The sequence below is a fragment of the Kryptolebias marmoratus genome, linkage group LG6 (genome assembly GCF_001649575.2).
Source record: "Kryptolebias marmoratus isolate JLee-2015 linkage group LG6, ASM164957v2, whole genome shotgun sequence".
NCBI classification, from domain to species: domain Eukaryota; kingdom Metazoa; phylum Chordata; class Actinopteri; order Cyprinodontiformes; family Rivulidae; genus Kryptolebias; species Kryptolebias marmoratus.
This window is the reverse complement of record NC_051435.1, coordinates 278,357-305,008: the sequence shown is the minus strand read 5'-3', so window position 1 is coordinate 305,008 and position 26,652 is coordinate 278,357. Positions and strand designations below refer to the sequence as shown.

At 40.6% G+C, this 26,652-nt stretch overlaps 2 protein-coding genes across 2 annotated transcripts in view; both read right to left on the bottom strand.

Moving 5' to 3' along the window:
* The window catches only part of LOC112451394 (titin), a gene marked incomplete at its 3' end in the record, with an annotated part of 470,585 nt that overhangs the window by 313,761 nt on the left and 130,172 nt on the right, over nt 1–26,652 (bottom strand). The window lies entirely within an intron of this gene.
* The window catches only part of ttn.1 (titin, tandem duplicate 1), a 144,512-nt gene that overhangs the window by 92,602 nt on the left and 25,258 nt on the right, over nt 1–26,652 (bottom strand). Inside the window, exons 38-82 of the mRNA XM_037975997.1 lie at nt 25,133–25,423; nt 24,473–24,760; nt 23,662–23,778; nt 23,297–23,579; nt 22,992–23,175; nt 22,271–22,351; nt 21,912–22,179; nt 21,398–21,607; nt 21,001–21,078; nt 20,890–20,916; nt 20,643–20,699; nt 20,516–20,560; nt 19,471–19,539; nt 19,110–19,181; nt 18,919–18,996; nt 17,535–17,726; nt 17,129–17,218; nt 16,906–16,992; nt 16,697–16,786; nt 15,641–16,516; nt 14,207–15,196; nt 13,757–13,843; nt 13,183–13,281; nt 12,893–12,973; nt 12,668–12,742; nt 12,409–12,498; nt 11,920–11,955; nt 9,887–11,728; nt 9,060–9,110; nt 8,100–8,498; nt 7,682–7,960; nt 6,596–6,865; nt 6,371–6,510; nt 6,122–6,248; nt 5,688–5,954; nt 5,297–5,563; nt 4,776–5,039; nt 4,169–4,308; nt 3,938–4,064; nt 3,097–3,363; nt 2,344–2,610; nt 1,728–1,994; nt 1,085–1,224; nt 874–1,000; nt 342–484 (exon numbers count right to left, since the gene is read on the bottom strand). Of these exons, the coding sequence (XP_037831925.1) occupies nt 342–484; nt 874–1,000; nt 1,085–1,224; nt 1,728–1,994; nt 2,344–2,610; nt 3,097–3,363; nt 3,938–4,064; nt 4,169–4,308; nt 4,776–5,039; nt 5,297–5,563; nt 5,688–5,954; nt 6,122–6,248; nt 6,371–6,510; nt 6,596–6,865; nt 7,682–7,960; nt 8,100–8,498; nt 9,060–9,110; nt 9,887–11,728; nt 11,920–11,955; nt 12,409–12,498; nt 12,668–12,742; nt 12,893–12,973; nt 13,183–13,281; nt 13,757–13,843; nt 14,207–15,196; nt 15,641–16,516; nt 16,697–16,786; nt 16,906–16,992; nt 17,129–17,218; nt 17,535–17,726; nt 18,919–18,996; nt 19,110–19,181; nt 19,471–19,539; nt 20,516–20,560; nt 20,643–20,699; nt 20,890–20,916; nt 21,001–21,078; nt 21,398–21,607; nt 21,912–22,179; nt 22,271–22,351; nt 22,992–23,175; nt 23,297–23,579; nt 23,662–23,778; nt 24,473–24,760; nt 25,133–25,423 (10,325 nt within the window). The remainder of the gene's footprint in view (nt 1–341; nt 485–873; nt 1,001–1,084; nt 1,225–1,727; nt 1,995–2,343; nt 2,611–3,096; nt 3,364–3,937; nt 4,065–4,168; nt 4,309–4,775; nt 5,040–5,296; nt 5,564–5,687; nt 5,955–6,121; nt 6,249–6,370; nt 6,511–6,595; nt 6,866–7,681; nt 7,961–8,099; nt 8,499–9,059; nt 9,111–9,886; nt 11,729–11,919; nt 11,956–12,408; nt 12,499–12,667; nt 12,743–12,892; nt 12,974–13,182; nt 13,282–13,756; nt 13,844–14,206; nt 15,197–15,640; nt 16,517–16,696; nt 16,787–16,905; nt 16,993–17,128; nt 17,219–17,534; nt 17,727–18,918; nt 18,997–19,109; nt 19,182–19,470; nt 19,540–20,515; nt 20,561–20,642; nt 20,700–20,889; nt 20,917–21,000; nt 21,079–21,397; nt 21,608–21,911; nt 22,180–22,270; nt 22,352–22,991; nt 23,176–23,296; nt 23,580–23,661; nt 23,779–24,472; nt 24,761–25,132; nt 25,424–26,652) is intronic.

The following is a 26,652-nucleotide window of genomic DNA, read 5'->3' as shown; positions in this document are numbered from 1 at the left end:
ATCCTACCAGAGGCTAGAAAGGGCTGGACTGAAGGACAGACAGAGACACTAATCATGGAGGCCGGGGTCTATCATACCAGGCAGGACCCAAGATAGCGGCTGAGTAAAGATGTCCCTGAGACAGTCCAGCACATAACAGCAGGATGGAAGATGCAGGCAAACAAAGCATACATGGAACACCATAACCAAGCAGCTGGAATTAAGTACAGGAACATCTGGAAGTCTCACAGTCAAAGTGGGAGACTCCATCTAAGGTATTGGAGAATTGCAGGGCTGAGATACTGTCAGAATTAAACCTGTCAATAATAATAATAGTTATAATCTTTTAATCTTGTACTGACCCGGTCACTGGCCTCCATCTTCTCTCCTCCCAGGAACCACTCCACTGCAATGCCTTCATATGACAGCTCACACTCAAAGGTTGCCGTCTCTCCGGCAGTCACCGTCACGTCCTTCAGGGGTTGCATCATCGTGATGGAGCGAGCTGAGGAAGTGGAGAAAAATGACAGTTATTCTGCAGTTCATCTCATGTCTGAAGCAGCAAAAGGATTTCACTCCAGATAAAGGCTGAAGCTGAAAATAACTCGAAGAGCTGATTGGCTGAGGATGATCATTTCTCACTTTTTTCCAACATTTTATCTGAAACAGGTTGAATAAGTCAAGCTAATCACACTTTCTGTTGGTGAATAAATTATTTTAAGTGTTCATTTTATTTTAATAACAAGCTGAAAACTTAGCTAAATGTTTGCATGTGTAAATAACTTTTTACATATATTTTCAGTGAAAGTGTGCTCCTGAGGATCAGCAGGTAAAGAGGCAGAATTCTGTGGAAACAAACAGCTTTGAATGAGAAACAACAGAAAATGATGTCACCTTTGACCCTGAGCTGAGCGTTGGATTTGGCATTGGCTGCTGAGAAGTCAACGAGTCCAGCCATGTCCATACGGACGTTATAGAGGATCAGCATGTGTTTGGTTCCTTCCTCTTTAATCTCAACATCCTGCAGGGAAAAGGTGGTTTTCAGTTTAAAATGTTAAAGACAAACAAACAAAAAACAGAAAACCAGTTTTTAGCAGAGACTCACTGCAGACTGGTGCAGAGCTTCTCCCTTTAGTTTCCAGTTTCCATGGACGTCCTCCTCCGAGATCTCTGTCTCAAACTTGGCTGTCTCTGTCTCTGTTACCTCCACGCTGTACAGAGGACGAACCACTTTGATGTCCCGCTCTGCAGGGAGACCAGGATTATTGTTAAGAAAATCCAGTGGCACAGTGCAGAAATTAGTTGTTCTGTCTGGCTGGTCCCGACCCAGTCAAACTGATGTTTGGTGCTTCTCTATGCTGATGATGTTTCACTTTACATGACTTCTTAAAGCTTCATTTAAGACCCTGTCTCTGGTTCTTGTTCCTTAGAGCTGTTTTGGTAAGTTCTTACACCAGTTAAAATCACTCAAATCCTCTCGCTGACCATTTTTTCTGCTTTAACTTAAAGGACTGAATGTTTACCTGCAGCCTGATTTATCTTACTCCCTGAGCGTCACCATGGTAACCAGGTAATCAGTAGTTTCACTTGTCAGTGGTCATAATGGTATATCTGACTGGTGCAAAATCTGACATGTTTGTCTTCAACAATTGTCTTTCAGAAGAAAAAAAAATCAACCAAAGTAAATATTTTATCTGAAAGTGCTACCAACTATCAAAGGTTGGGAACGTTTCAGAAATCATCTTTACCTTCGATGTTGAGGTTTGCTGTGGTTTTGTCTGAGCCACAGTCGCAGGTGTAGGCTCCAATGTTGGTCTTCTCGGCCTTCCGGACTGTCAGGATTCGCTTCTTTCCATCTGTGCTGATAGCAATGTTCTTAGAGGGAGTGATCTCCTTCCCGTCCTTAAACCATTTCACATCAGCCACGGCTTTGCTCAGTTCACAGACTAGAGTCACCGGATCCTTCTCCACTGCAGTGTAGTTCTGAAGTTTGGTGGTGAAGTACAGGTCGCCCTCTGCAGGAACAAGGCAGCTTTAGGTTTCATGTGTGTTCAAATAAACCTGGTGAAATCTGACTCATTCATTCACATCTGTGTTCTGTTTGTCTGCCTCTTAGAGGGGTATTTAGAGACGGGTCAGGATTTACCTAACCCGTTTAATCTGACTCAGGATTAGGATAATTTGGTTTAATCTGACTCTGGATTAGGATAATCTGGTTTAATCTGACTCTGGATTAGGATAATCTGGTTTAATCTGACTCAGGATTAGGATAATCTGGTTTAATATGACTCAGGATTAGGATAATCTGGTTTATTTTAACTCCAGATGACAGTAACGTCTAAAAGACAAAGCAGTGAGACTGACCGATGACGGTGAGCATGGCCGTCATGTTCTTGTCCATGGCCTCCACTCGGATCATGGACGTGTCGTCGATGGCGACCTCTTTGAAGGCCAGGGTGTGGATCTTTCCCTGATCTGACATGTGAACCACTTTACTGGGATGAAGACGCACGTCGTTTTTGTACCAAACCACTGTGATCTTGTCGTGAGACAGCTCAACGCTGAACTCTGCTGTTTCCCGCTCCTTCACCGTCACGTCCTTAATGGGTTTGACAAACTCCAGGCGAATTCCTGCCGCAGGAAAAAACACATTTATGAGCCAGACTGTCAGTGATTTTAGCCCAGCACAACAAAATGTATACAGGGACTGAAACAAAACTCCTCAAACCTCAGATTTCTATAATTGGAAGCTGTCAGATTTAATAAAATCTGTGATTTATTAACATTTGAAGAAGACAAACAGAAAATGTTAAGATGCTTCCAAACTTGAACCTTTATCTGGTGTTTGTATATGATTGCCTTTGTTCTTACATTTAATAATATTGTGATACAAATCTTTGATCATGTGGTTTAGATATTAATATTTTATGAGACAAACAGACAGAAGAATGCTGAAGTCTGTTCTGTGTTGTTTCATTTGTTTTTAAATTGCTGTTGCAACAACAAACTTTATTATTGGCTAAAAACAATATAACGACAAAGAAAATTCTGAACAAGTATATCTGTGTTAAAGTCCCATTAAATTTCAAATTAAACTCTTTTTTTTAGGTAGAAAACCTTGAATGATGAGTTTGCCGGTTGTTCTCTTGTCCTCAGCCTCAAACATGTACTTGGCCTCGTCGTCGTAGGCGGCCGATCGGACCACCAGAACGTACATTTTTCCCTCCTGTATCATCTCGTACTTGTCGTCGCTCGTCAGCTCCTGTGAGCCTTTCAGCCAGCGGAAACTCTTGGGAGTTCTCGACACCTCGACCTCAAACCTGGCCTCGTCCTTCTCGTACACCTGAACGTCACTCAGCGGCGTGAGGAAGTTCAGAGGAAGCTCTGTAGGAAACATCAACCAAACACTGAAGACGTCCAGGTAGATGGAAAATATCCAAGAGCTTTATTTTGATACTGATGATTTGTTGTCCCTTTTATTAAATCATTAAATCTGCTAAAAGTAAAATCTAAATATTTTCAAAAATAAAAATGTATTTTCTTTTTGTCTGACATGTGATTCTTCAACAGATCCCGTTCTTAATTTGTTCAGTGTTGGAGAAGGTATTTCCAGAAACTGATTTTCAGGAATTCAGGAAAAACAATAACTCCCTGATTAGGGTTAGTTTTTAAATATGGAACAGCTGAAAGTTAAAGTTATTTCAGTTCATTTCAGTCATAAACTTTGCTGAAGATAGAAAACAGCTCCCTCCAGCTGGTAAAGAAGATGGATGGATGGATGGATGGATGGATGGATGGATGGATGGATGGATGGATGGATGGATGGATTTTAGTCATAAACTGATTCTCAGTTAATTTTCAGGATAAAAATCGAATGTCTGGTTCTTCTAAGTGTCAGATGTTTTGAAAAGCTTTTGAGCACGAATCAGGAGAATTAAGTGATGTGACTTTGGTTCACCTTTGACCTTCAGGTTGGCAGAACACTTGGCGTTGGCAGCAGAGTATGCCACCTCTCCAGTCATGGGGACTCTGCAGTTGTACAGGATCAGCGTGTGTTTGCCTCCCTCCTCAATGATGTCCACATCCTGTCATATGAGAACCGTGTTTAACAGGAAGCTGGGCTCACGTCACATTCATGACAACCAGAAAACATCTGAGAAAAAAGAACTCAAACATCTGGGACTCTTACAGACGAAGGGCTGAGGACTTCTCCGTTCAGCTTCCACTGGCCGTGCACGTCATCCTCAGAGATCTCCACCTCAAACCGAGCCGTCTCTCCATCAAACAGCTCCACGCCATAAATCGGCCTCACAACCTTCACATCACGTGCTGGTGTGTTGGAAATTCACACAGTTAGGAACAGAACATTTCTACTCTGATGTTTACGTGTTCTTCCTATTTCTACAATTCATCTTTGTATAGAAATTTACAGACAAGAGTTGATTTACAGACAAAACAGATCAACTCTTTGATAAAAATACAGTAATATTTGGTCATATTGGAATAAAATCTGGTAATAGTGCAGTAATAATTGGTAATATAAATATATTTGATAATTTATTTGAAAGAAATGTAAGAGTGGTAATAGTACTTTTTAGTACTGTAAATGTGATAAAATTAGTCATTTTTAAAAAGGCAAGACAGTATAATTTAGCAGCAATCAAGTATTATTTGGTAATAATAAGGTCTGATACTTTTGTTTGATAAATTAGAGCATTTTCATTATCAGAGTGCTAATCTGTTGGAAATCAATGCACGTTTCAGGAGAAAATAACTTGTTTTTCGGTCACAGTTACCTTCGATGTTGATGTTAGCCGAGGTTTTGTCTGTTCCACAGTCACATACGTATTTGCCTTGATCACTTTGCACCACTTTCTTCAGGACCAGAGACCTGCGAGTGCCCTCAGACCTCATGACGACCATCTTAGAGGCAATGATTTCCTTCTCGTCATGATGCCAAACGACAGGGACATCTTTGCTCAGTTCGCAGTCCAGTGTCACCTCGTCTTTCTCAGTGGCGGTGTAATCCTGCAGCTTTACAATGAAGATGGCGTCTCCCTCTGTAGCACGGAAAGGTGTAATGTTCACATCACACAGTTTTATGCTTTTAACCTCAGAGATGCACTAAACTTACACCTACTAGCTTTACCCATCTGTATTTTTAGAACTGGTTTAGTTTTTATTTCCAGTGGAACAGACATATTCATCACCAGTAATAAAATTAGTAACATGTTTTTAAGATCTTCCAGCTGATATCTGATAAAGAGTTAAAGTCTAAAAGAAAAGAAAAAGATCATAAAAGAGAGCAGGCTGTTACCTATGACTGTCAGTTTGGCCGTTGAGTAAACTCCTTTGGCCTCTGCCTTTATTTGACACGTATCATCTAGACTCAATGTCCTCATTTCTAGAGTGTGTTTCTTTCCTTCCACGTGTATGAGCACCGTTCGGCTCACGTGGAGTTTGACTTCGTTTCGGTACCAAACCACTGGCACGTTTTCATGAGTCAACTCGATATCAAAGCGCACCGTGTTACCTTCTTTGATTGTTTGGTCCTGAAGCGGCTGCACAAATTTGAGCCTCATGCCTGGAATACAGCAAGTGAGTTCACACATACAGGAGCATTTGTTGCCATTCAACACTTTAAAGCCACAAACATGAAAAGAGCACGCAGAGGGACAGGAAGCGTGGCGATTCTGGGTCACACTTACCTTCTACTGTCAGCTGAGCGGTTGATTTTTGGCCCAACACTTCAATCGTGTACTGAGCCTCATCGTCAAATTCACAGCTGTTTATAATCAGCATGTGTTTCTTTGCATCATCCATTATTTCATATTTTGGGCTTGGAGTAATGATTTCCACCCCCCTGAACCACATAACCTTTGACACTTCCTTGGTGATGGTGCATTCAAACTTAGCCTGTTTCTTTTCAGGCACAGAAACGTCCTTCAGCGTGTCAACAAAACCCATTTCGATTTCTAGGAAGTGTGAAAGTTTTTTGCTGTTATTCACAAAAGCAAACACACAGCTGACACTTTTCTTACCGTGCTTCTCCAGCAATGCTTCCATTCCACAAGACAAACAGATGCAGAGGCTTCAGACAGACAGACAGGCCACAGCAGGAGTGTGTGAGGCAGGTTCGTACCTTTCACTGTGAGCATGGCGGTGGTGACGGCGTTCAGAGCTTGATACGAAACTTCACCAGCCTGATCCAGCTGCACGTTTTTCAATGTCAGGAAACGTTTTCCACCTTCGGCTTTAATGTCACATGTCTGAAAGTCCAAACAAACATCACTTTCTGCTGAAAATTTGTGCTGATACACTACCTACTATATCTGCGAAATAAGAACAAACCCTTTATTCCAGTTTAACTAAACAAAGATTTAAAACCTACCGGAGATCTTGTCAACACCTGGCCTCTCAGTTTCCACTCGCCGACCACATCATCCTCAGATATTTCTGTTTCAAAGTTGGCTTCCTCCTTTTCAACCACCTCCACGCTTGACAGCGGTTTTAGAATATCAGCCTCACGCTCTGAAAAAGAACCCACATCAGTTCAGATTGAAACCATTTCTGACCTTGAGTCTGATAATGCCTTAGTAGTGGATTTTGAACCTACCTCCGAGTGTGAGTTTGGCCGTGTATCTTCGGTCCTCGACCTCGATGGTGTAGTCTGACACGTCATCGGGCTGGCAGTTATTGATGGTGAGAGTCATGTCCTTCCCGTCTTTGTTAATCTCAATCTTGTCCGAAGGAGTGAGCTCGTTTTCTCCTTTGAGCCACTTCCAGTTGGGAGTGTCTTTGAAGAGCTCACACTTGAATGTGGCTTTGGCCTTTGGTTTCACATGCTGGTCCCTCAGAGGCTTCACAAGCCAGTCCTTGATGACCTCTGTTGAAGGAAACATTTTTATTAAAAAAAGCTTTTGGAACATGTTCTTACAAAGACTTGAACATATCAAGTTTTAGGCTGAGTTGTATTTGTCAATTGGATTCCAGGTTTTTTAATGTAAATAATGTGTTTTCTATACGTTTTAGAGTCAAATATGGTGTTACACAGGATTTGAGGTTTGGATCAGGTCTTCTCTCTTGATATGGGATTTCTTTGGGTAATATCATCAGAAAATACAGTATACATCTCTTTTGTTTTGCAGATAATTACCTTAGTCTGTGTCTGAAAGTTGTTGTTAGAGTGTTTGTCTTCTAGGCAGAAAAGCCTTGATGAGCTTTAAATCTCTACAGAGGGTCGGTATATTTGGCTCTAAAACCTCATAGGGTCACTTGTCAAGCTGACTTTCAGGGCTCCTGTGATAATTTCAGAACAGAGTTTTGTCTTTTGATTAATATCTACCTAATATCACTAAAAGCAAGAGCATGTTGTCCCAAAGTGAGGCTGTAACGATCACATCGATGCTGGACTGTTGAGGAACCGTTCCATCTGGGTGTTCAGATCATTTCCAGCTGATCCAAAACTCTGCAGTCAGAGTTCTGACTGGAACTACCAGGATCCATCACATCTCTTCTGATTTTAGCCTTTTCATGTCTATTCTGTATTTTAGAACTAAGAACTTCCTGACTTTGAAAAACTTCATATTTTATTTCTTGGTCTCTGAGTGAAATTTGTTTTATGATGCTCTTTATTTCCTTTGCATATTTTCACTGGCTAATGTTAATAGTTTTTAGTTATTTAAATCTGCTGAATGCTTACCAATCACTTTGACGGTGGTTGCAGTCTTGACGTCCTCCTGGCCGTCCACCTCACAGGTGTAGACGCCGGCATCCTCCTCAGCGGCATTCTGAAGGGTCACAGCGTGCTGCATACCAATGATGTTAATGGCTATTTTTCCAGCTTTGTTCTTCAGAACTTCTCCGTTCCTCTTCCAGGTCACGTCTCTCTCTTTGTTCAGCTCACAGGTCAGGTACATGGGCTGACTCTTTATACATGTTGTCTCTGGTTCCAGTTCCTTCAACCACTTCACAGGCAGCTCTGTGGGAACACAACAATGGGTTGCATACATTTATTAATAAACCTTTATGTATCCTGAGTTTGAGCACATTTAACAACTGAAAGTGTTGTGTTTTTGTGACAGTTAAATTTTTGTTGGCTGAAAATTTCTTTAGTTTACCTTCAACTATGAGCTTGGCGGTGCACGTAACCTCCTTGCCAGCGTTCTTCGCCACGCAGGTGTATTCACCGGTGTCAGACAGCTGGACATCAATGATGTGCAGCTTACGGTCTTTGCCATCAGAGGTGAACTTATGTTTGGGACCTTCTCGTAGATTACCGCCGTCTTTCATCCAGGAAGTGATGGCAGTGGAGGGCGAGACCTCGCACTCGAACACAGCAGAGGATCCGATGGACTCGGCCTCCTGCAGCACGATGTCCTGAATCTTCTTGGTAAACTTTAGAGGCACAGCTTTGAGTTTGAAACCTCCAAATGGCTCCTCTGGTGGTGATGGACCTTTACCACCAGGCCTCAGGCCCCGCCCCCTGCCACCATCACCTGGAGATGGAGTCTGTCTCGCTGCGTAATCAGACAGGAAAACTTATCCAGTTAGTTCTGATAGAAGCAGCAGACAGTTTGATGAGAAACCATGTGACACAAACACGTTTCAAATATAAAATCTGTGAAAGGTCAACAGCTTTACTGTTACAAGAACCCAGAAGTAGTAATTAGCTACACAGAGACCAATATTATGACCAGGATTCTGAGAGGAACCCAAAAGCTTAAAGAAAACTGAGACAAGAAAAAAAACAAACTTATTTGTCTCCGCTAGTTGAGGTTGGGTATCTTTAAGTGTATTTGACTAGAAATCAAAATTTTTTTTAAATACTTTCCTAGCACAAAAAACATGCATCAGGTTATCAAGTTGTTCAGTAACATCTAAAGATCTTATTGTTCAGGCCTGTCAGATTTGGGTGCAAACAACAACAAAAAAAGCTTTAAGATCCAGCCCAGTTTCTTATCAACAGAAAACTTTTAAAGGTTAGAGGCAGAAAAACAAACAACCAGTCATTAAAAGGACACCGGTGGAGTTAATGTTGTACAGAGAACCAACAAGAAGATTTCTCAGTGAATCCTTACCCCCAAATCCTCTGCCTCGGCCCTTAGCTGCCTCTTCTGTTGGTTTTCCATCTGAACACGAAACAAAAGAAGAGTTTTAAGCTTCTCTGTAGGAGCATTTTGTGGGCATAAACATTAATATAAGAAATTCTACCAAACACTGTAAAAAAAACAAAAAAAAAACTCATGACAACAAAGACTGGCAGAGCACATTTTCATGCAGTAAAGATGAAATAGAAACAAAGTGGAATAAGGACAAATTGATTAGACAACAAGGACAAATGGTACCAGGAGAGATGGTCAAACACGGAATGACCAATGGCACATTGAAGAACTTGTTTAACAACAGAATGGATTGATGAATGGATGAACAAATGAATAAATGGATGGACAGAAGAATGGATGATGGATAGATGGACGGATAGAGGAATGGACATATTGACGCATGGACAGACCAATTTTTTGATGGATGGATACACAGACAGACAGAATGATTGATAGGTTGAGGAATTATGGATGGACAGATGGATGCTCAAACAGACTGATGGAGTGGTTGATGGATGGATGAATAGAGACAGACTGATTGATAGATGTACAGATTGAGTCATGGACAGACAGAATAACTGATGGATGGAGGAATGGATGGATGCACAGACGGATGGACTGATTGATTGACTGATGGACGGATGGATGGATGCACAGACAGACAAGTATCCACACAGATGAATCCATGAAGAAATGGAAGAAGGGATTAAAGAAGATGTGGTGAGGATTAGATGAGTCATCTGAGATGAGATGAGAAGACTCCAGACATGTCAGTTTGGACAGTTCTCTGGTCTCCAGCTCACCTCGTCTGGCACCAGGCATACCCGGAGTTTCCAGTGCCCCCATCACTTCTTCACTTTCCCAGTCCTCCGGGGGAACCAGTTCCCAGCCCCATGCCTCCTCATCATCCTCGCCTTCCTTTTCCTCCCCTTCCTCTTCAAACACCTCCTCCTCTGGTTGAGTTGTGACTCTCTTCATCTGTACAGCACCAGGGGAGAGCTCCTTCCCTAGGGGTATCCGGTCTGTATCAGGTTTTTCTGGTTCAGAGACCTCCTCGACTGAAGGTTTCCTGGGAACCTTTATGACTGCACCGGCTTTAATTGAGTCTTTGGGTGAAACTGTTTTGGGAGTTACTTTTCCTTTTTCAGGACTTGGTTTTCTGTCAGTCTCCAGGATCTTTGGCTGGTCAACCTTTGGTGATGGAGTCTTTTTTAGCTCAACCTTCTTCAGCTGCTCAGTAGGCTTGATAGGCTTTTCTTCTCCTACTTTTTCCTTACTGACTCTGGGTGAAGGAGTTTTTTCAACTTTTTGAAGCTCTTTCTTCTTTACATCTTTGATTATTTCCTCTCTTGGAGATTGGCTTGGCATCTTTGTACCCACAGGAGGCTTCTTCTTCTCTTCTTCTGATGCTCTTTCTGGCTTGGTGATTTTGGTGAAAGGCTTCATCACAACCTGGTCTTCCCTTGTATCTGGTTTAACTTTAGGCTCACCGTTTAACTTTTCGGCTGCAGTATTCTTTGGTATTTGGTCAATCTTTTTCTGTTGTGATGTTTCCTGTTGGGCTTTGCTGACATCTGGAGTTCTGTCAGGTCTTGTCAGGGCTACCACTGCATCTTGTCTGCTTTTTACAGCAATGGTAGGTTGGTCTTTGTGCAGCACCTCGTCCCTTTTGAAAGGAAGTTGCTCAGTTTCTGCTTCTGCCTGAACTTTGACTTTAGCCTGTGGTTCCTCTGATTCTTGTTTTTGAGGTTTTTTGAAAGGTTTTAGAGTCACCACTTCTTGTTCTTCATCTTTCTTAGGTAATTTCTTTATTTTCTTCTTCGATATATCTGGTTCTGGCTCTTTATCATTTTGTTCTTTAATAGTTCTTATCCATTTTGATTTGTCTTCTTCTGGTTCTTGTAGTTTTGGTTTCTCTATCTGGCTGAGCTCAGGAACCTGTTCAGCTGCAGTAAAGACTCTTTCAGGTTTTCCCAGTGTTATTACCTCTCGATCCTCTCTGTCTCGAAGCTTCTGAGCTGTCAGGTCAATATCATGATGTTTTGTTACCTCAGCTGTATGAGTTGTGACCTCTTTTTCAAGAACTTTGGGTTTAGATGGAACTGGTCTCAGTGTGATCTTCTGGGGTTCTTGTTCTGGTTTCTCTGGTTTTTCAAACGGTTTTAGTTTGACTGATTCTTTTGGCTGATCTGCTTTTGGTAGTTTAGTTATTTTTTTCTTAACAACACCAGGAACTTCAGAATCTTCATCAGTTTTTGATTTTTGGGTTCTTGTCCATCCTTTGGTCTCCGTTTTTTGTACAACTTTAGCTATTTCAGTCTCCTCGAGTTGTCCTAACTGAATTGTTTTTTCTTCTGCAATGAAAATTCGTTCAGTTCTTCCGAGGGTTATTATCTCTCGGTCTTCTCTGTCATATAATCCACGAACAGATAGTTCTGAATCATGATGTCGCGTTACTTCTGTTTCATGGGTTACAACTTGTTTCTCAGGTTCTGGAAGTTTCATTGGAACCTTCTTCAGCTTAATGATCTCTGGTTCTGGTTCTTTTTCTCTGGGTATTCTAGTCAATTTACTCTTTAGTTTAGGTGACTCCAATGGTTTTGCCTCCTGCACTGGAATTTTACCATTTTGCTTAAATGATGGCACTGTGGTTGAAGGAGTAAATACATCAATTCACAAAAAATGTAAGAAACACCCAATGATTTGACTTTTTTTACATCAAAGTCAGACATCACACAAACACAAAAAGAAGAGGTGTTCCTGAAGATTGTTGGTACATTTTTACAGGTAAAATGTTTTTGGGATGTATTGTTAAAAAAAAATCTACTTATGATACCTTTAGTTGGTCCAGGAGCTGAAACTGGTTCCTTGTCTGCAAGAATTTAAATAAGATCATAGTAAGTATACAAATTATACAAATGTCTTGATTAAAGCCGAAGAAGGTTGACTTTCTGAGACCTTAATCAGTTGTGACGTGCTTTTTTGGGTGTATTATGTAAAAATGTGAGTTTAGAAAATAGTTGTTTTCTTTGGGTGTTGAACCTGTTTTTGTCACTAAAAATGCATCAAGAGGTTTTGAAAAAAAGAGAAAGCATTTATGTTATTTGACTTCCTACAACATATATTGTTAATATAGAAGCTGCAGACTGAATTAGAAAATAAAAAGCAAGTAATAGTATAGACAAATGTCAGACCAACAGATTTAGACAGAAAAGACAATGAGTCTAAACATCTTTATGTAAAGATTAAAGTGTCACATCATATAACTCCTAGAACAGAAAACAAACAGAAACATCATAAAGAAAAATGAAAGACTTGATGTTACCTTCAGGTGGAGAGATTGTCTCAGAGACGGAGGGAGGTTCAGCCTTTACAGCTGCTTCAGAGGGTTCCTTCTCCACTGCTGCAACTGGAGCTACAAGAACGCCAACTGAATTAAAACACTGGCAAAGATCTGTTCAACAAATAACAACTCACTGACAGCTGAACAAAACGCACAATATTAAAGAATTTACTGTTGTTAGGAGCCAACAGAAATGACGGCAGTAAGGAATATAAAAAGGAAGGCAAGAAGAAAAATGTACCTTCAGCAGGAACAACTTTTTCTACTGGTGGTTTTGCTGATGGTGGAGATGGTTTCTTTTCCTCTGCAGGAGTCACTTGGGAGTACAAGATACCAAAAGTGAAAACCAACAAGACAAAAGATATGGAAGTGACAATACATTAAAACAAACAACAGACTAAACACGAAGAAAGAAAACAGTAACAGAGCTAGAAGACACCTTTCTAACAGAGAGTAAAAAAACTACCTGCAGGAGGAGCAGCTTTGACTGCAGGAGCTGCAGGAGCTGCAGGAGCTGATGGTGCTGGTACTGATGGTTTCTTCTCCTCTGCAGGAAATAATTTAAAAAAACAAGATGCCAAGATGATGACCTGGACAACAGCATGGTCAGACTTGAACAGATACACTTAGAAGAGAGGACTGAACAGCAATTCAAATGAAACCCAAGAAAACCTGGAGGATTCATATTTACCCCCCACCCAAGAAACAAATCAAACAAACAAAAGTTTACAACAACAGAAAAATCAAGAGAACTACCTGCAGGAGGAGCAGCTTTGACTGCAGGAGCTGCAGGAGCTGCAGGAGCTGCAGGAGCTGCAGGAGCTGATGGTGCTGGTACTGATGGTTTCTTCTCCTCTGCAGGAAATAATTAAAAAAACAAGATGCCAAGATGATGACCTGGACAACAGCATGGTCAGACATGCACAGATACACTGAAACACTGCAAGACAAGACTGGAAAACAGTTTAAATGAAACCCAAGTAAACCTGGAGGACTTGTGTTTGCCCCCACCCAAGAAACAAATTAAAAAACATAAAGTTCACTACAACTCAATAAGAAGAGAGCTACCTGCCGGTGGAGAAACGTCTTTTGCAGAAGTGGAGGGAGGAGGAGGCTTTAGCACTGGTGCAGATGGTTTCTTCTCCTCTGGAGGTGATAATTTTGAATTCAGTACACTTGAGTCAAGACCAAAAAGCACTGATTTGGATCAGCACTAAAAGAGAACAGCTAAAAACAGGGAAATCTCTGGACAAGTTCAACAACAGAGTCAACACAAATAGACACAAACATGACTGACTCATGAGCAGTCAGTAGAGACAAAAGAGACTACCTGCAGGAGGAAGAACCTTCTGTGCAGGAGTGGGAGGAGGTGAAGGCTTTGCTACTGACACTGGTTCCTTCTCCTCTGGATGAGACACTTTAGGAATAAAAGATGTCAAGATCAAAACCAAGACAGCGCTGTGGTCAAGTGAGACCAACTAAGAGACGAATGAGATGATCCAAACAGGTAAAAAAAACACAACACGGTGAAGATGTGAAGTCAAATGACAGAAAACACAAGAATAAAAGATGGAAACTACTGTTTCCTGGAACCACAGTGAAGGTTGTTGATCAAATAAAAATGTGTTACAAAGACAACAAACAGTATTCAGAGTATTAGTGTCCTGTTTTGTGTTTTGTTGTTATACAGCACCATGATGGAAGGTGTGTTAGTATGGTAAATGTGAAAAAGATCTTTCAGAGAATCATAAGTCTGTACGGTTCAGACATACAAGAATACCTTTCTCAGGTGTTTGTTGATCAACCTGTGTTGCCTGTTTTGTTTTCTTTTCTTCTTCAGTTTGAGGTTTTGTTTCAGTTGTGACTCCTTCAGAGATTGTTGTTTGGTGAAACCACATGTCTTCTTGTGTCTTCGGTGGTACAGTTTGAGGTGTTTTCCTTGAAGCAGACTTGCCTTTAGGAAACAGTTTCCTGTGTAGGATCACTTCTTCTGTGGGTAAACTCTCACTAGAGGCAGAAACTTCTCTGGGAGGAGTTAAAGATGTCTCATTTGTTGGTGAATCAGTGTCTGCCTCTGGTGAAGTTTCTTCTTCCAAACCGACTGTCTCATCTGGTAAAAAATCATGACTGGAAAGAGATTTTTGAGGATCTTGTTCGGGTAGATGAAAAGGGGGAATCATTGTGAATTTTTGAGTTAAAACTTCTTTTACTTCAACTGAAACATCCTGTTTTAAAACAGTTTCTTCTTTATTTTCTTGATGATGAACTGTCCCAAAGGATCCAGTTAGTTGTGTCTGCTCTATTAAAGCTTCATAGAGTTTCTTTCCTTGAGTTTCCTTGTTACCTTCTTTATTGGATCGGATTTCATCCTGAACAAGAAAAACGTCTTTTTTTGATGGAGCAATTTCAGCTGCCTTGACTTGTTCTGATGGAAGAACATCATTTAGAGGTGGAGAAACACGGCTGTGAGACACAGTTTCAGTTTGTCTCAAACCCTTGTCTGGAAATGACTCTGAAAAACCTGAGGAACTTAAACCTGGCAAAGAAGGCTTAACTTCAGAGTCGTTTTCTGATTGGGTTGGTTCAGAGTGCTTTATACACTCAGATTGATTCACTGGATGATCTTCAATGCACCACCTGGAAACTTCGTCTGTTTGTGTCGTCTGGCCCTTTAAAGACCCGTCTTCTGTTACAGTCAATCCGCTGAGTTTCCCTCTTTCAAATCTCTGAACTTCCTGAACTTGAACATGTTGGAAGATTTCCCCAAAGACTGAAGAAAGGCACCATGAAGCGGTGGCCAAGAGGACAACACATATGGGAAAGACATGAACAGACAGATGTAAGTAAAAGTGACTGTTCTGATTCTCATTTCACAACTAAACTACAACTATAATGAATCTGTATCTCTGCTGTGGCATGTCTTTGTACTTTTGTTATGTTTCCTGAAAGAAATAAACAGAATTAGATACGCTACAACAAAATCCATACTGTGCTGACTTTCAAAGAAAAAGTTTCTGAATCTTTGCTGAATGTGTTCACCTTCAGCTTTGGATAGCTCGTGCTGTTGTTGTTTGTGGTTTGAGTTGAACACATAAAACAGTCATGAAACAACAGACATCAGGACAAGACTTAAGAACTCAGCTAACACTACACGGTCAAGATGAGTAAAGATTAGTCAGTAAGAACTTTGAAATCACCACAAAGACATATCTACCTTGTTGTTGAGGACGTCTTTCCAAACTCTGTGGAGGTGCTCTGAGACTTGGCACTGGTAACTTTTCTGTTACTAATTTTGAAGCTTCCGGTTCTGCTGGTGGTTCTGTAACCATTTTCAGTTCATCTAAAACCTTTTCTGGCTCTTTTAATATCTTTTCTGCTACTTTAGTAACTGTTTTTGGTGGTTCGAGAACTTTCCTCGGCTCTTCATAAACCACCTTTGGCATTTCAGTAATTTTCTTTGGTTCTTCAAGAACTTTCTTTGGTGGTTCTGGAACTTTCTTGGGTTCTTCAAGAACCTTCTTTGGTGGTTCTGGAACTTTCTTGGGTTCTTCAAGAACCTTCTTTGGTGGTTCTGGAACTTTCTTGGGTTCTTCAAGAACTTTCTTTGGTGGTTCTGGAACTTTCTTGGGTTCTTCAAGAACCTTCTTTGGTGGTTCTGGAACTTTCTTGGGTTCTTCAAGAACTTTCTTTGGTGGTTCTGGAACTTTCTTGGGTTCTTCAAGAACCGTCTTTGGTGGTTCTGGAACTTTCTTTGGTGGTTCTTCAAGAACTTTCTTTGGTGGTTCTGGAACTTTCTTGGGTTCTTCAAGAACCGTCTTTGGTGGTTCTGGAACTTTCTTTGGTGGTTCTTCAAGAACTTTCTTTGGTGGTTCTGGAACTTTCTTGGGTTCTTCAAGAACCTTCTTTGGTGGTTCTGGAACTTTCTTGGGTTCTTCAGGAACCTTCTTTGGTGGTTCTGGAACTTTCTTTGGTGTTTCTGGAACTTTCTTTGGTGGTTCTTGAAGCTTTGGTTCTTCCGGTCGTGTTTTAGTGGAAACCTGTTTCACACCCAGCAGCTCCAGTTTTCCAGAAGGTTCAGGTGTCTTTGCTTCTGAGACAGTTTAGAAGAATATTTTATTATAAGATAATTATCGTTGATCATAAAGTTCAAGTCACACTCTAACGAGTGCTTAGAATGTCAAAGACGTTTCTAGAGGTTAGCAGAAGACACTAAGGGTTCAATAAAGACGGAACAGACTTACAGAAGAGTGTTAGACAAACAGCCTGTTACCTGCAGTACCTTTGGCAGGAGAAGCTTCAGTCTTAGGAGGAACTTTAGCAGATGGTTGGGCAGGTTTCTCTGGTCTGGGTACCTCTTGAACTTAAGAGAACATTATATTTTGTTTAATTCACAGGTCATAATCAAGGAGATCAAAGATTACACTCTTACTGAGTGAAAGACAAGAGGAGAAGAAGCCGAACACGGTCACTGATCAGTACCTTCTGGCCCGTGTTCCGGGGCTGATGGAGGAACCATAGCTGTAGATGTTTGAACTGTAGGTTCTTCTGCTTTTAGTAGTTCTGCTGCTTTTAAGAACATTTAAAAATGTTAAACATGTTACCTGCTAAGAACAAAGTTAAACCCAACAATTTGACAGTCCACTCTGTCGAGTGTGTAAAACAGAGCAGGTAAGACTTTACAAAGACTTGATGGTTCTGGTACCTTTGGGTACGATCTCCTCAGTCTTTGGAGGAGTAATCTTCACACTGACTGGATGGACTGTGGCGTCCACTGGTTTGTCTACAGTTGGCACTTTGGAGAACATATAAAAGATATCCATCTTAACATCATTTTAATCATGAAGATGTTTTTGGAACAAGGCAGTTTTATTAATTTTACACTAAGGACATGAAACCAGTAGTTTAGTTTAAGAGATTCTGTGAAACATTGAAAAGTCATGCAAGGACAAAAGATCTACATGAAGAGGTTAGCAGCAGAAACATCTAAGAGTCACACAAGCATGTTAGGATCCGTCATGTTGATCAGAGCAACATGAAACAGATCAAGATGTCGAACTAAAAAATCCTTCTGCTTCAACACAAGAACAACAACGGTTCTGCTACTTTACCTCTTGGTTCTGGAACCTCTGGTGTTTTCTCCACAGGTTCAACTTCTGGTGCCTTGGACACTTTGGGTTTGGGTACCACTGGTTTCTGAGATGGCCTTTCGGGTTCTGGTGGAACTGCTTTTACCTCTGCTGTTGGTTTGGGTTGATGAGGTTCAGGAGCAACCTTTCTGGGAACTTTCTGTGGTTCAGGTTCTGGTTTGGTGTATATTTCAAAGTGAAGATAGAAAACAGGGCTGTAAGAGTTGAGGACTAAAAGAAGTCAAAGAAGAGCGATGGAACAGAAAACAAACAGACAAACATGAAGAACACAATGTTCTTTATACAACAACAACAACATTCAGACAAACAGTCAAGAGAAAATCCAACTCAATAATAAACATGTCACACTCTCCTGTACATAAACTATTCAAGGTATAAAATACCAAAAAATGTGTACCTCAACTGTGAAATATTTTCAGTTTTCTAAAAAATAAAGATTGTTCATTTTAAGTGTGAAGTTTAAATCAACTTCCCTGAGCAGTAGATCATGTTCCTTCAACCATCCCAACCTGAGCTGTCTCTCTGATGGACTCATATCTAATCCTGAACATTTCGGTTCCTCCTGGTGAAGATCTAAACACCTTTATCGCTGCCACCTTTAGTTCTTCCTCATGTCTTTTTGTCAGAGGCATTGACTCCAAACCATCACAGCAGGTTTCCTTACCCTCCTATAAACCTTGCCTTTCATACCTTCACCTCTTCAGGATCTCTTAAACCTGCTCCCTACTCTCACTACAGAAGTCATCTGAAACATCCCAGTCCATGGGGACTGTGTCTTCAAACAGGAAGGGGGTCAGAGCTGATCCTTGGTGTAATCCCAACCCCACCTTGTACTCATCTGTTACTCCTACTGCACATCTTAGCCCTGTCTCTGTCCTTGGACGTGTTCTGCCCTACCCTCCCATACTCCTCCATGGCTGACCTCCTCATACAGGACCACAGTTCCTCTCTTGGGCTCTGGTTATCTGCATCCTGCTGCTCACTGATCTTAATGGTCATCATCTTTATCCCTCAGTAATTACTGCAGCTCTGAACATCCTCCTGGCTCTTCAAAAAATATCTCATGTTTAAACTTAGTGATCTGTTTACAAACACATATTCACATTAAATTTGAGTCCTGTCCAGTCTGTAGAAATGTAATTTCATGCTTTGGAAACCGCTAAATGTTTTCATATAAAATAAACTAAATCAATTAAACTGCAGGTTTTGAGGTGAAAAGTCCTGCTGTGAGTTGGGCATTTTAAAAAGATTTTCATTAAATTAGGATTTCAAAGAATGAGCCATTAAAGACTCACCGAGACATAAAATAACAAACTGGAACAAAGCACTCCATTATAAACATTACCTTCAGAAATTGCAGGTTCTTCTCTCTCGTGTGGAGTCAAGTCAGTAACATCAGGTTGAGTTTTCCTTGAATCAGATTCTTTAAAACATTACAAAGAAGTTGAGTTTTTGTACCACAACGTGAAATTTACAGAAAACCATAAAATCAACAACAGGACACACAGAATCAGTAACGATGAATGAAGAGCTTACCTGACACTCCAGGTGGAAGCAGAGCTCCGCGCTCAGAGGCTTTCTCCGTTGCTCTCCCATCAACTCCAGGAACTTTGAAAGACAAAGAAAGTTGGAGTTAAAACTACTTCAGCCAAGCTTGAAGTTCTATTCTCTGCCATGTAAGGCACAGAAAGCTCAGCTTAATAAGAACAAATGTGTGAAGAAGAACAAAAAACATGAATAAAAAGCAGAAAAGACAAAGTGGGACTGAACTAAAGCAGCTCTACGACAGACACAGATCATGTCACATCTGCAGAGAAAAAAGGTTTTAGGAGCAGCAGCTGGCAGTTAGTGGGTCAGTGGTTCTGATCAGATGAACTACTTCTACAAGCAGAAATACCTGCTGGGATCTCCTCTCTGCCTCCAACCTGAGTCCTCTCAATGAATTCTTCAACTGCTTTTTTCTCTTCTGGAGGAGAAGAAACCACAACTTAGAGAGAAAACACTGCAGCAGGTGAAACAAACAGGAAATCCTGACAGAAAACACTACTGTGGGGGAAAAAATCATCCAAAACCAACAAAAACCATGAAGGAACAGGAAGAATACGGGATGTGAAAAAGTTGGTTAAAAACACAGACAAACGGTGAGAAGATGGAGATTCTCCTGATGGAAAAAGAGGTTTGATTTATGTGACAGATGAGGACTGAAGTGAAAGCTACAGAAAACCGATGAATCAGCCGAGCTGGATCAGGACTTCCTCGATTAAACTTTATTTAATAACTTAGCTCAAAGTTCATCACTGAATAAAAAAGAGCCTTTTGTTTTAAAAGAGATCTTCAGTTTTGGAATTTTGATCTTCACTTAAAAATAAAGACTTAGATTTAATTGTTTTTTACTGTTTAAATAACAATATTTTTTTTAATTTTCCATGTACCTGTCCAAATATGTTTGTGAAATTTATAATTTATACAGTTTGTCAGTAAGATCTGGAACCTTTTAAAACCTGGAGACAATTGACATTTTATAAAAACTAATTAAATAAACTGGAATGCATTTTGGTTTTTACCTTAAATAAACTGGGTGTCTTTGAAATGGATCATTTATAATTTAAACAAATTTTAATTATGATTATTTTGTTTAGTGCAACACAAATAAAAAGTGATAATCCTGAAAAGAACCTGATTCTGATCCTCTTCTGTCCAGCAGTAAAGTTTCTGAAACTCGGTAAAAAATAAAACACTTCAGATCTTTCTGAGTTATTCTGTGAGCAAAGAACTGAATTAATAATCTGAGTTTACTGTGATCACACTCAGGGGTTATTCAGGATGAAAGGGAAACCATGACGATGATGGTTAAAGATGAAATCTTTAATTTGATGGAATGAGTGCAGATTAATGACTGAGGTTTCAGCGACAGGAGGGTTAACTGGATCCAGTTTTTGTACCTGCAGCCTCAGTTCGCTCCTCGTAGTGAAAAATCTCTGAGGAATCTTTAGGTGGAAAAAGAAAACGTTAAAACCAGCAGCTGAGATTAAAGACTGATCAAGTTTGGTGAAAGAGAACCGGACCCACCTCTACAAACAACCATGAGTTCTGCCTCCGGTACCAGAACCAACGACTCTGGGACGTCTATGGATTGGCCACAAATATTTTCATTAATATTCAGCAGGTTTATTTTAAACTGTACAGTTATAACACTGTATGGAAGTGTTGTACAGTCTGAATGATTCAGTTTTATTATTTGTGGTTGAGTTTAACAGTAAAATTACTGAATGGAGTTCAAAGGAGTGTTACTGTCCTTTGTTTGTAAAGGACTCACCTTGAGGAACCTTTTCTAACCCAATTTCTGTGAAAGAACAGGGAAGAGTTAAAGCTGCAACCTGTGGTAACGAGTTAAACAATAACCTGTTGTCGGCTCAAATGTACAGACCTTTTCCTGAAAGGTAAAGTTCTGCTGTGCTTCGAGCTTCTCCCATCGGCTCCAGACGAGCGATCACAGAGTAAACGCCTGAGAAACGACACCCAGCTGTTCAGTTCACTTTCTGATTGCAAACCTTTACTCAAAGTAAAGAAATCTCTGACATCTGAGCTGACTGTCCGCTGCACAGCTCAGTTAGATCCAGAAGTAGGTTTCTGTTTTTGAAAATATCTGCATGTTCATTTCCAGCTACGTTCTGAGGACAAAATCCCAGATTAAACCCAGGTTTATTCTTTAAATAACCCTTTCCTCTGAGTGTGCAGGAAACACTCCAAAGTTATTCTGTTTCTGCGTCAGTCAGACATGTTCCTCTAGTGGAAAATAAAATGGGCTTTAATCTTTAACAAACCTTCGTCCTCTGCAGTGACGTTACAGATTGTCATAAAGTGCCGGCGGCCTTCGGTCCGGAAGGTATATTTGAGGCTCTCTTTGAGCTCCCATGAGTCTTTGTACCATGTGACGGTGGCGTTGTCAAAAGACAACTCGCACTCGAAGGTGGCAGATTGGCGTTCGTTGACCTCAATGCTTCGGATGCACTTAGTGAACTGAATTTGGTCAGCTAAAACCAGAAAACCAGAGTTAACGTTAGTTTGAGCTGCAGATTGTTTCTGAGCACAGGTGACCATGGAAGGGTTCCCATTCTTGTTGGCATGTTTTGGTGTGTTTGGTTAGAAATAACAGAAATAAAAGAAAAAAAGACGAGGCGCTGAAGGTGGATGAAGAGATTTAAAGAGGTCAGTTTTACTGGTGTTGCTTCTGATTGTTAGTAGCTCTTGTTCATAAAACAGAAGACCTGCACCACAGGACACATTAAAGACAGTAGACAGAGTCCAGGACAGAACAGGAAATGCTCGGACTCTTACCAGTGACAGTGAGCTTGGCATTGGAGATGTGAGGACCACAGACCACACGGTAGTTGCCCTGATCTTTGACCTGGCAGTTCTTGATCTTCAGATAATGGTGGTCCCCCACGCTGCTGATGTCATACTTGTCACTGTTGTCCAGTTTCTGCGTGCCCTTGTACCAGGTCAGAGTGATCTCTGGGTAGTGGATTCTGATCTGACACTCGAAAATGGCGCTCTGGTTCTCTGCGATCATCTGGTCACTGATGTCCTCCATCACAGAGACAGGCTGAGGACAAAAGCATTCATTTTAACATTTCCTCATGTCCAAGAACTTTGGTGCAGGGTGCTAGGTGGGCTGTTAGAGTTTTGGTGTTTACCTCCGTGGCGACGCGCCCCTCCAACTGCTCGATTAGCTTGGCCATGTCCTCTTCTTCCACCCGACCGCCGTGCTCAACCTCCTGCAGTGGATAGATGGATGGTAGTACAACTATCTGAGGGACTAACAACTGATTTTATATGACATCTTTCTTAAATACAGAAAACAACAACAAACTATAACGTTATGACAACGTCTGCCAAAGTGCTGAAGTGGGAAGTTTGATCAATTTTTAAGTTGTTGGCAAGAAACACCTCACTTGCCTCCCTACAGAACAGAGATATGACTGAACCTCACCTATAAATCTGTACTAAGCTTTAACCAAACAGAACTAAACAACCTGGTCTGTGTTTGAACCTAAATCCTGATAACAGCCTTGAGAGTCCTTAAAGGTTTGGATTTTGGGTTATCTGATTCCTAAATTTGAAAGATTTTATGTCTCAGTTTTAGTTGTAAAATTCAATCCTAAAAGTAACTTCTAGGAGCCATCTTCAAAAACTTACAACTTTTCATCTGAACATAAACAATGAAGCCTAAAGGACAGAATGTCCTCAACACTGAAGACCAGATTTGAGTCCTGACCTGTGGACCCCATCCCTCTCTTTCTTTAATTACTTTGCTGTCCTGGTTCCAGAGCCCAGAAATACAGTATCTCTTTAAAGAATTCAAACAGGAAATCAACCCAAAACTATTGTTGTGTTGAGTTTTGCTTTGTCTTGTACCACTTTTCCAGTTTCCATCTCTTTCTCCTTCTTCAGGAACTCCACAGCCTGTAGGATTGCTCTGAAGTCAGTGATTCCATGTTCCCGCAGAATCCTTTCATATTCTTTAGGCTCGTGACCTCTGAGCAGATCTACAATACTGATCTCTTCAACTTTCTTGGGACTTTTTTGTTTGGATGGAGTCCTGAAAAAAACAAAACATAAAGAGATATGATGTCTTCTGGTCATGAAGACGTAAATAAAAACATTTGTTCTCTTTAACATAAATTACATTCGCTGTTTGGTTTTTCAGAAAATAAATTTACTTTTTGAGTCTTGTTCTTATGTCTCCAAATCCTTCCACTTCTTCCTTTTTGGTGACTTCTATTTCAGCACCACATTCGATCTCTCCATGTTTGTTGGAGGCTACACATCTGTAGAGACCAGAGTCAGACTTGGTCACCTCTCTGATCTCCAGTTTGGCATCTTGTCCTTTGTGCTCAATGGAGATACGACCACCATGGGTGATCTGTCTCCATTTGCCCTTCATCCACTTCACACTGGGGATTGGATCTCCTCCAATCTTGGCAATGAAGGTTGCGGTTCCCTCTGAAAATGAGACAAACAGGAAAATAAAGGACCAGATATCTAGTAACTAGAGTTTTCATTGTTAGAGGAGGGATGGTCTTACTCTCTGTGACAGAAACGTTTTGGGGTTCCTCAATGAAGAACAAGTTGTCGAGTCTTTTGACTGGGGCGGCTGCAGCCGGGGCGGCGGCCTCAGTGGGGGCTGTCTTAATTCCTGTGTCTGAAAATATAATGTGTCATGAAAATAACCTTGGTATAATTTTTTTTTTGTTAAGCATGTTATGTAACCCCCATATTAAAAATGTTACCAGGGCTGATTTCCTTCACCTGAACAATATCACTAAAATTAGAAACATCTTGTTTCAAAATGATGCAGAAAAACTGCTGTATGCATTTATCACTTCTAGATTAAACAGCTGTAATTCTTTACTATCTGGGTGCCCCAAAAAACTTTAAAAAGTCTTCAGGTGATCCAAATTCAACAATCCTTAGATAGATACCTTTAACTAATTGGCATTTTATAATGCATATCAATGTTTTTGCACAGCACCTTGCGATAACTTTTATTGTGAACAGGCACTTCATAAATAAACTGAATTGAATTTAAATATTTATTTAAAAAATATTTCAACAGATTGAAGCTTTTAGGATTGGAGTTTGATAGTAAATGTCTCATTAAGTCTCTTGAACTTAATCTTTATGCTTACTTTAATTTATTAAAGTCCAAATCCACATGTCATTGACAGCCAAACATAAATGGCAGTAAACTACAAATAAAATCATTAAACAGTCAGGTAAATTAACTCTATTGAGGCAGAAATGCTCATCACAATACTGTTCAGTTAACAGACCAACAGAGCTACCACAGACACCACAGGTTAAACTGGTTACCTTTTACAGATTAATCAGGTTACCTTTTATAGTGACTTTGGACTTGCAGAAGTCACTGCCAGTAGAGTTGCTGGCCTTGCACAGGTAATCTCCTGCATCAGTCCTTGACACAGAGCTGATTTCTAGGGAGGCTGTCCCACCAACAAATGTAACTTTGGTGTTGTCGCTGGACTTCAGCTCCCTCCTGTCCTTCATCCACTGGATAGTAAGAGGTGCAGAGCCTCTCACGTGGCATTTGAGGCTCAGCTTTTGCCCCTCATTTACAGTCACTGGTTCCAAAGGAACATCAAATTTGGGAGCCTGGGCAGTTTCTGAAAAAGTGATGACAGAAAAGCAGAATTTCAGATACCTGGTTTTCAGGTCATGTAATGGTACTTTGGGCCATTTATGCAGTTTCTGACAGAAAACTCGATTAATGTGGTTTTGTATTTGATCCCAATAAAACTGACTTTTATCTTAATCAGACAAAAACATTAAAGAAGGAAAGTCCAGTCATTTTTTGTAATTGAATTGCCTTTAAATGAATGATGTTTTACTGCTTTAACTTTCTAATGGGGAAAGTTCAAATTTTATAAGAACTGAGAATAATATTCAACTAAAATCCAATCTTCCATTTTCATTGTAAAACACAACAAAAGCATGAGGCCCAACTGGTTTCAGACAACTGATGGACACATTCTTACCTGAAAGAGTGAGAGAAACCTGACATGAAGCTTTGCCTTCTTCATTGGAAACCTCACAGGTGTACAGACCACTGTCTGAAATGATGGAGTCTCTGACACACAGAACAGCCATGTTGTTCTTCAAACTGATGTCATATTTGTCAGAGGCTGAGATCTTCTTGTCGTCCTTGTACCAGGTGATGGTCAGGGGCTGGGAGCCGGAAACCCGACCCTCCATCTTTACTACCTTACCAGTTGAATCCACCATGTTCTCAGGAGGTCTCTTGGTGAAGTTTGGAGGAACTTTCTTTTCTGTTTGTGAGGAAGAAAATGAAGAAAATGAGGTTGTGACACTGAAAATGCTTTTACTGTACATTCATGTGCTCATCCTTCACCAAGGTCTCTGGGCCTTTACCATAACTTTATGAAGAAGAACAATCCATTAGAACAGATAAAACAAATCACAATTTGTTACACAAGCTCAAAAAAATACAGTATCTAAACACTACTCCCTATCCATCAACCATATTTTACTATAGTCCTGTGAAAACCTGCTCTCAGACACCCTTTGCTCCCTTAAAGACCAATGCTTTTTCCAATCAGACACAGAACCTGCCTGCCCATAACCAATCTCAAACACTAACCATTACTTCTTACAACACAAAGTTCCTCTGTGTTACCAACAGACTTACTGAAACACCTGGACTGTGCATTAGCACTGATTACCAGAGATGATGATGAGGTGAAATGTGTAGGTTAGTGTGTTACCTATCATGAAATGAGTGTGACATGTGTCATTGCATTCTGTATTAGACATTTCACCAGGGTATGATCCAGCAGCAGACTGGTCATTGTTGAGGACCTGCAAAACAGGAGGACTTGGTAGGTTTGATGTTGTACAAGTAAGAAGCTTGTCATTCTTCTTCCATGTCACAAAGACTGCTTAGCTTCAACTTAATATGCACCCAAACCTCAAGGGTTGGCCCAGTTTCTACTTTCTTGACAATTGTTCTGACAGGTTTTGAGAGAAGTAATGTTGACATCAGTCTTAGATACCACTTATGTTAAAGACCAAAGACTACAGTGTGCAGTACCTAAAGGAATCTAAAGATCTTTTATGTGTAGGAAGACATTCTTTGTGGACGGAAGAAGCTTTAGCTGAGAAAAAAGCTCTGTGACTGCTGTTAGTATTCTCATTTGGAGTTATTTTCTTCCTGCTTTCAGTAGATAATGGGAATTAGAGTCTGAGTTCCTAGTTTCTGTTATCTAAACACAACAGATATCAGAGTCTTGAATGCTGAAAAGCATATCCCCCTCAAGCTTCATCTTGGTTGCTGTTCAGAACTTCCAACACAAAGCTGCAGTCTGTGGTCTTGATAAGCGGCCCAGATTGATCTGCCATCTTTCTTCCAGTTCAAGCTGACTCTTGGACTACAGGTGAATGTGACTTTAAGCCTCTTGGACAACAGATGAACATAACTCTGAGCATCAGTACATCGATCACTCTGAACGTAGTGTTCTCTTGCTTCCCGATGAAGCGA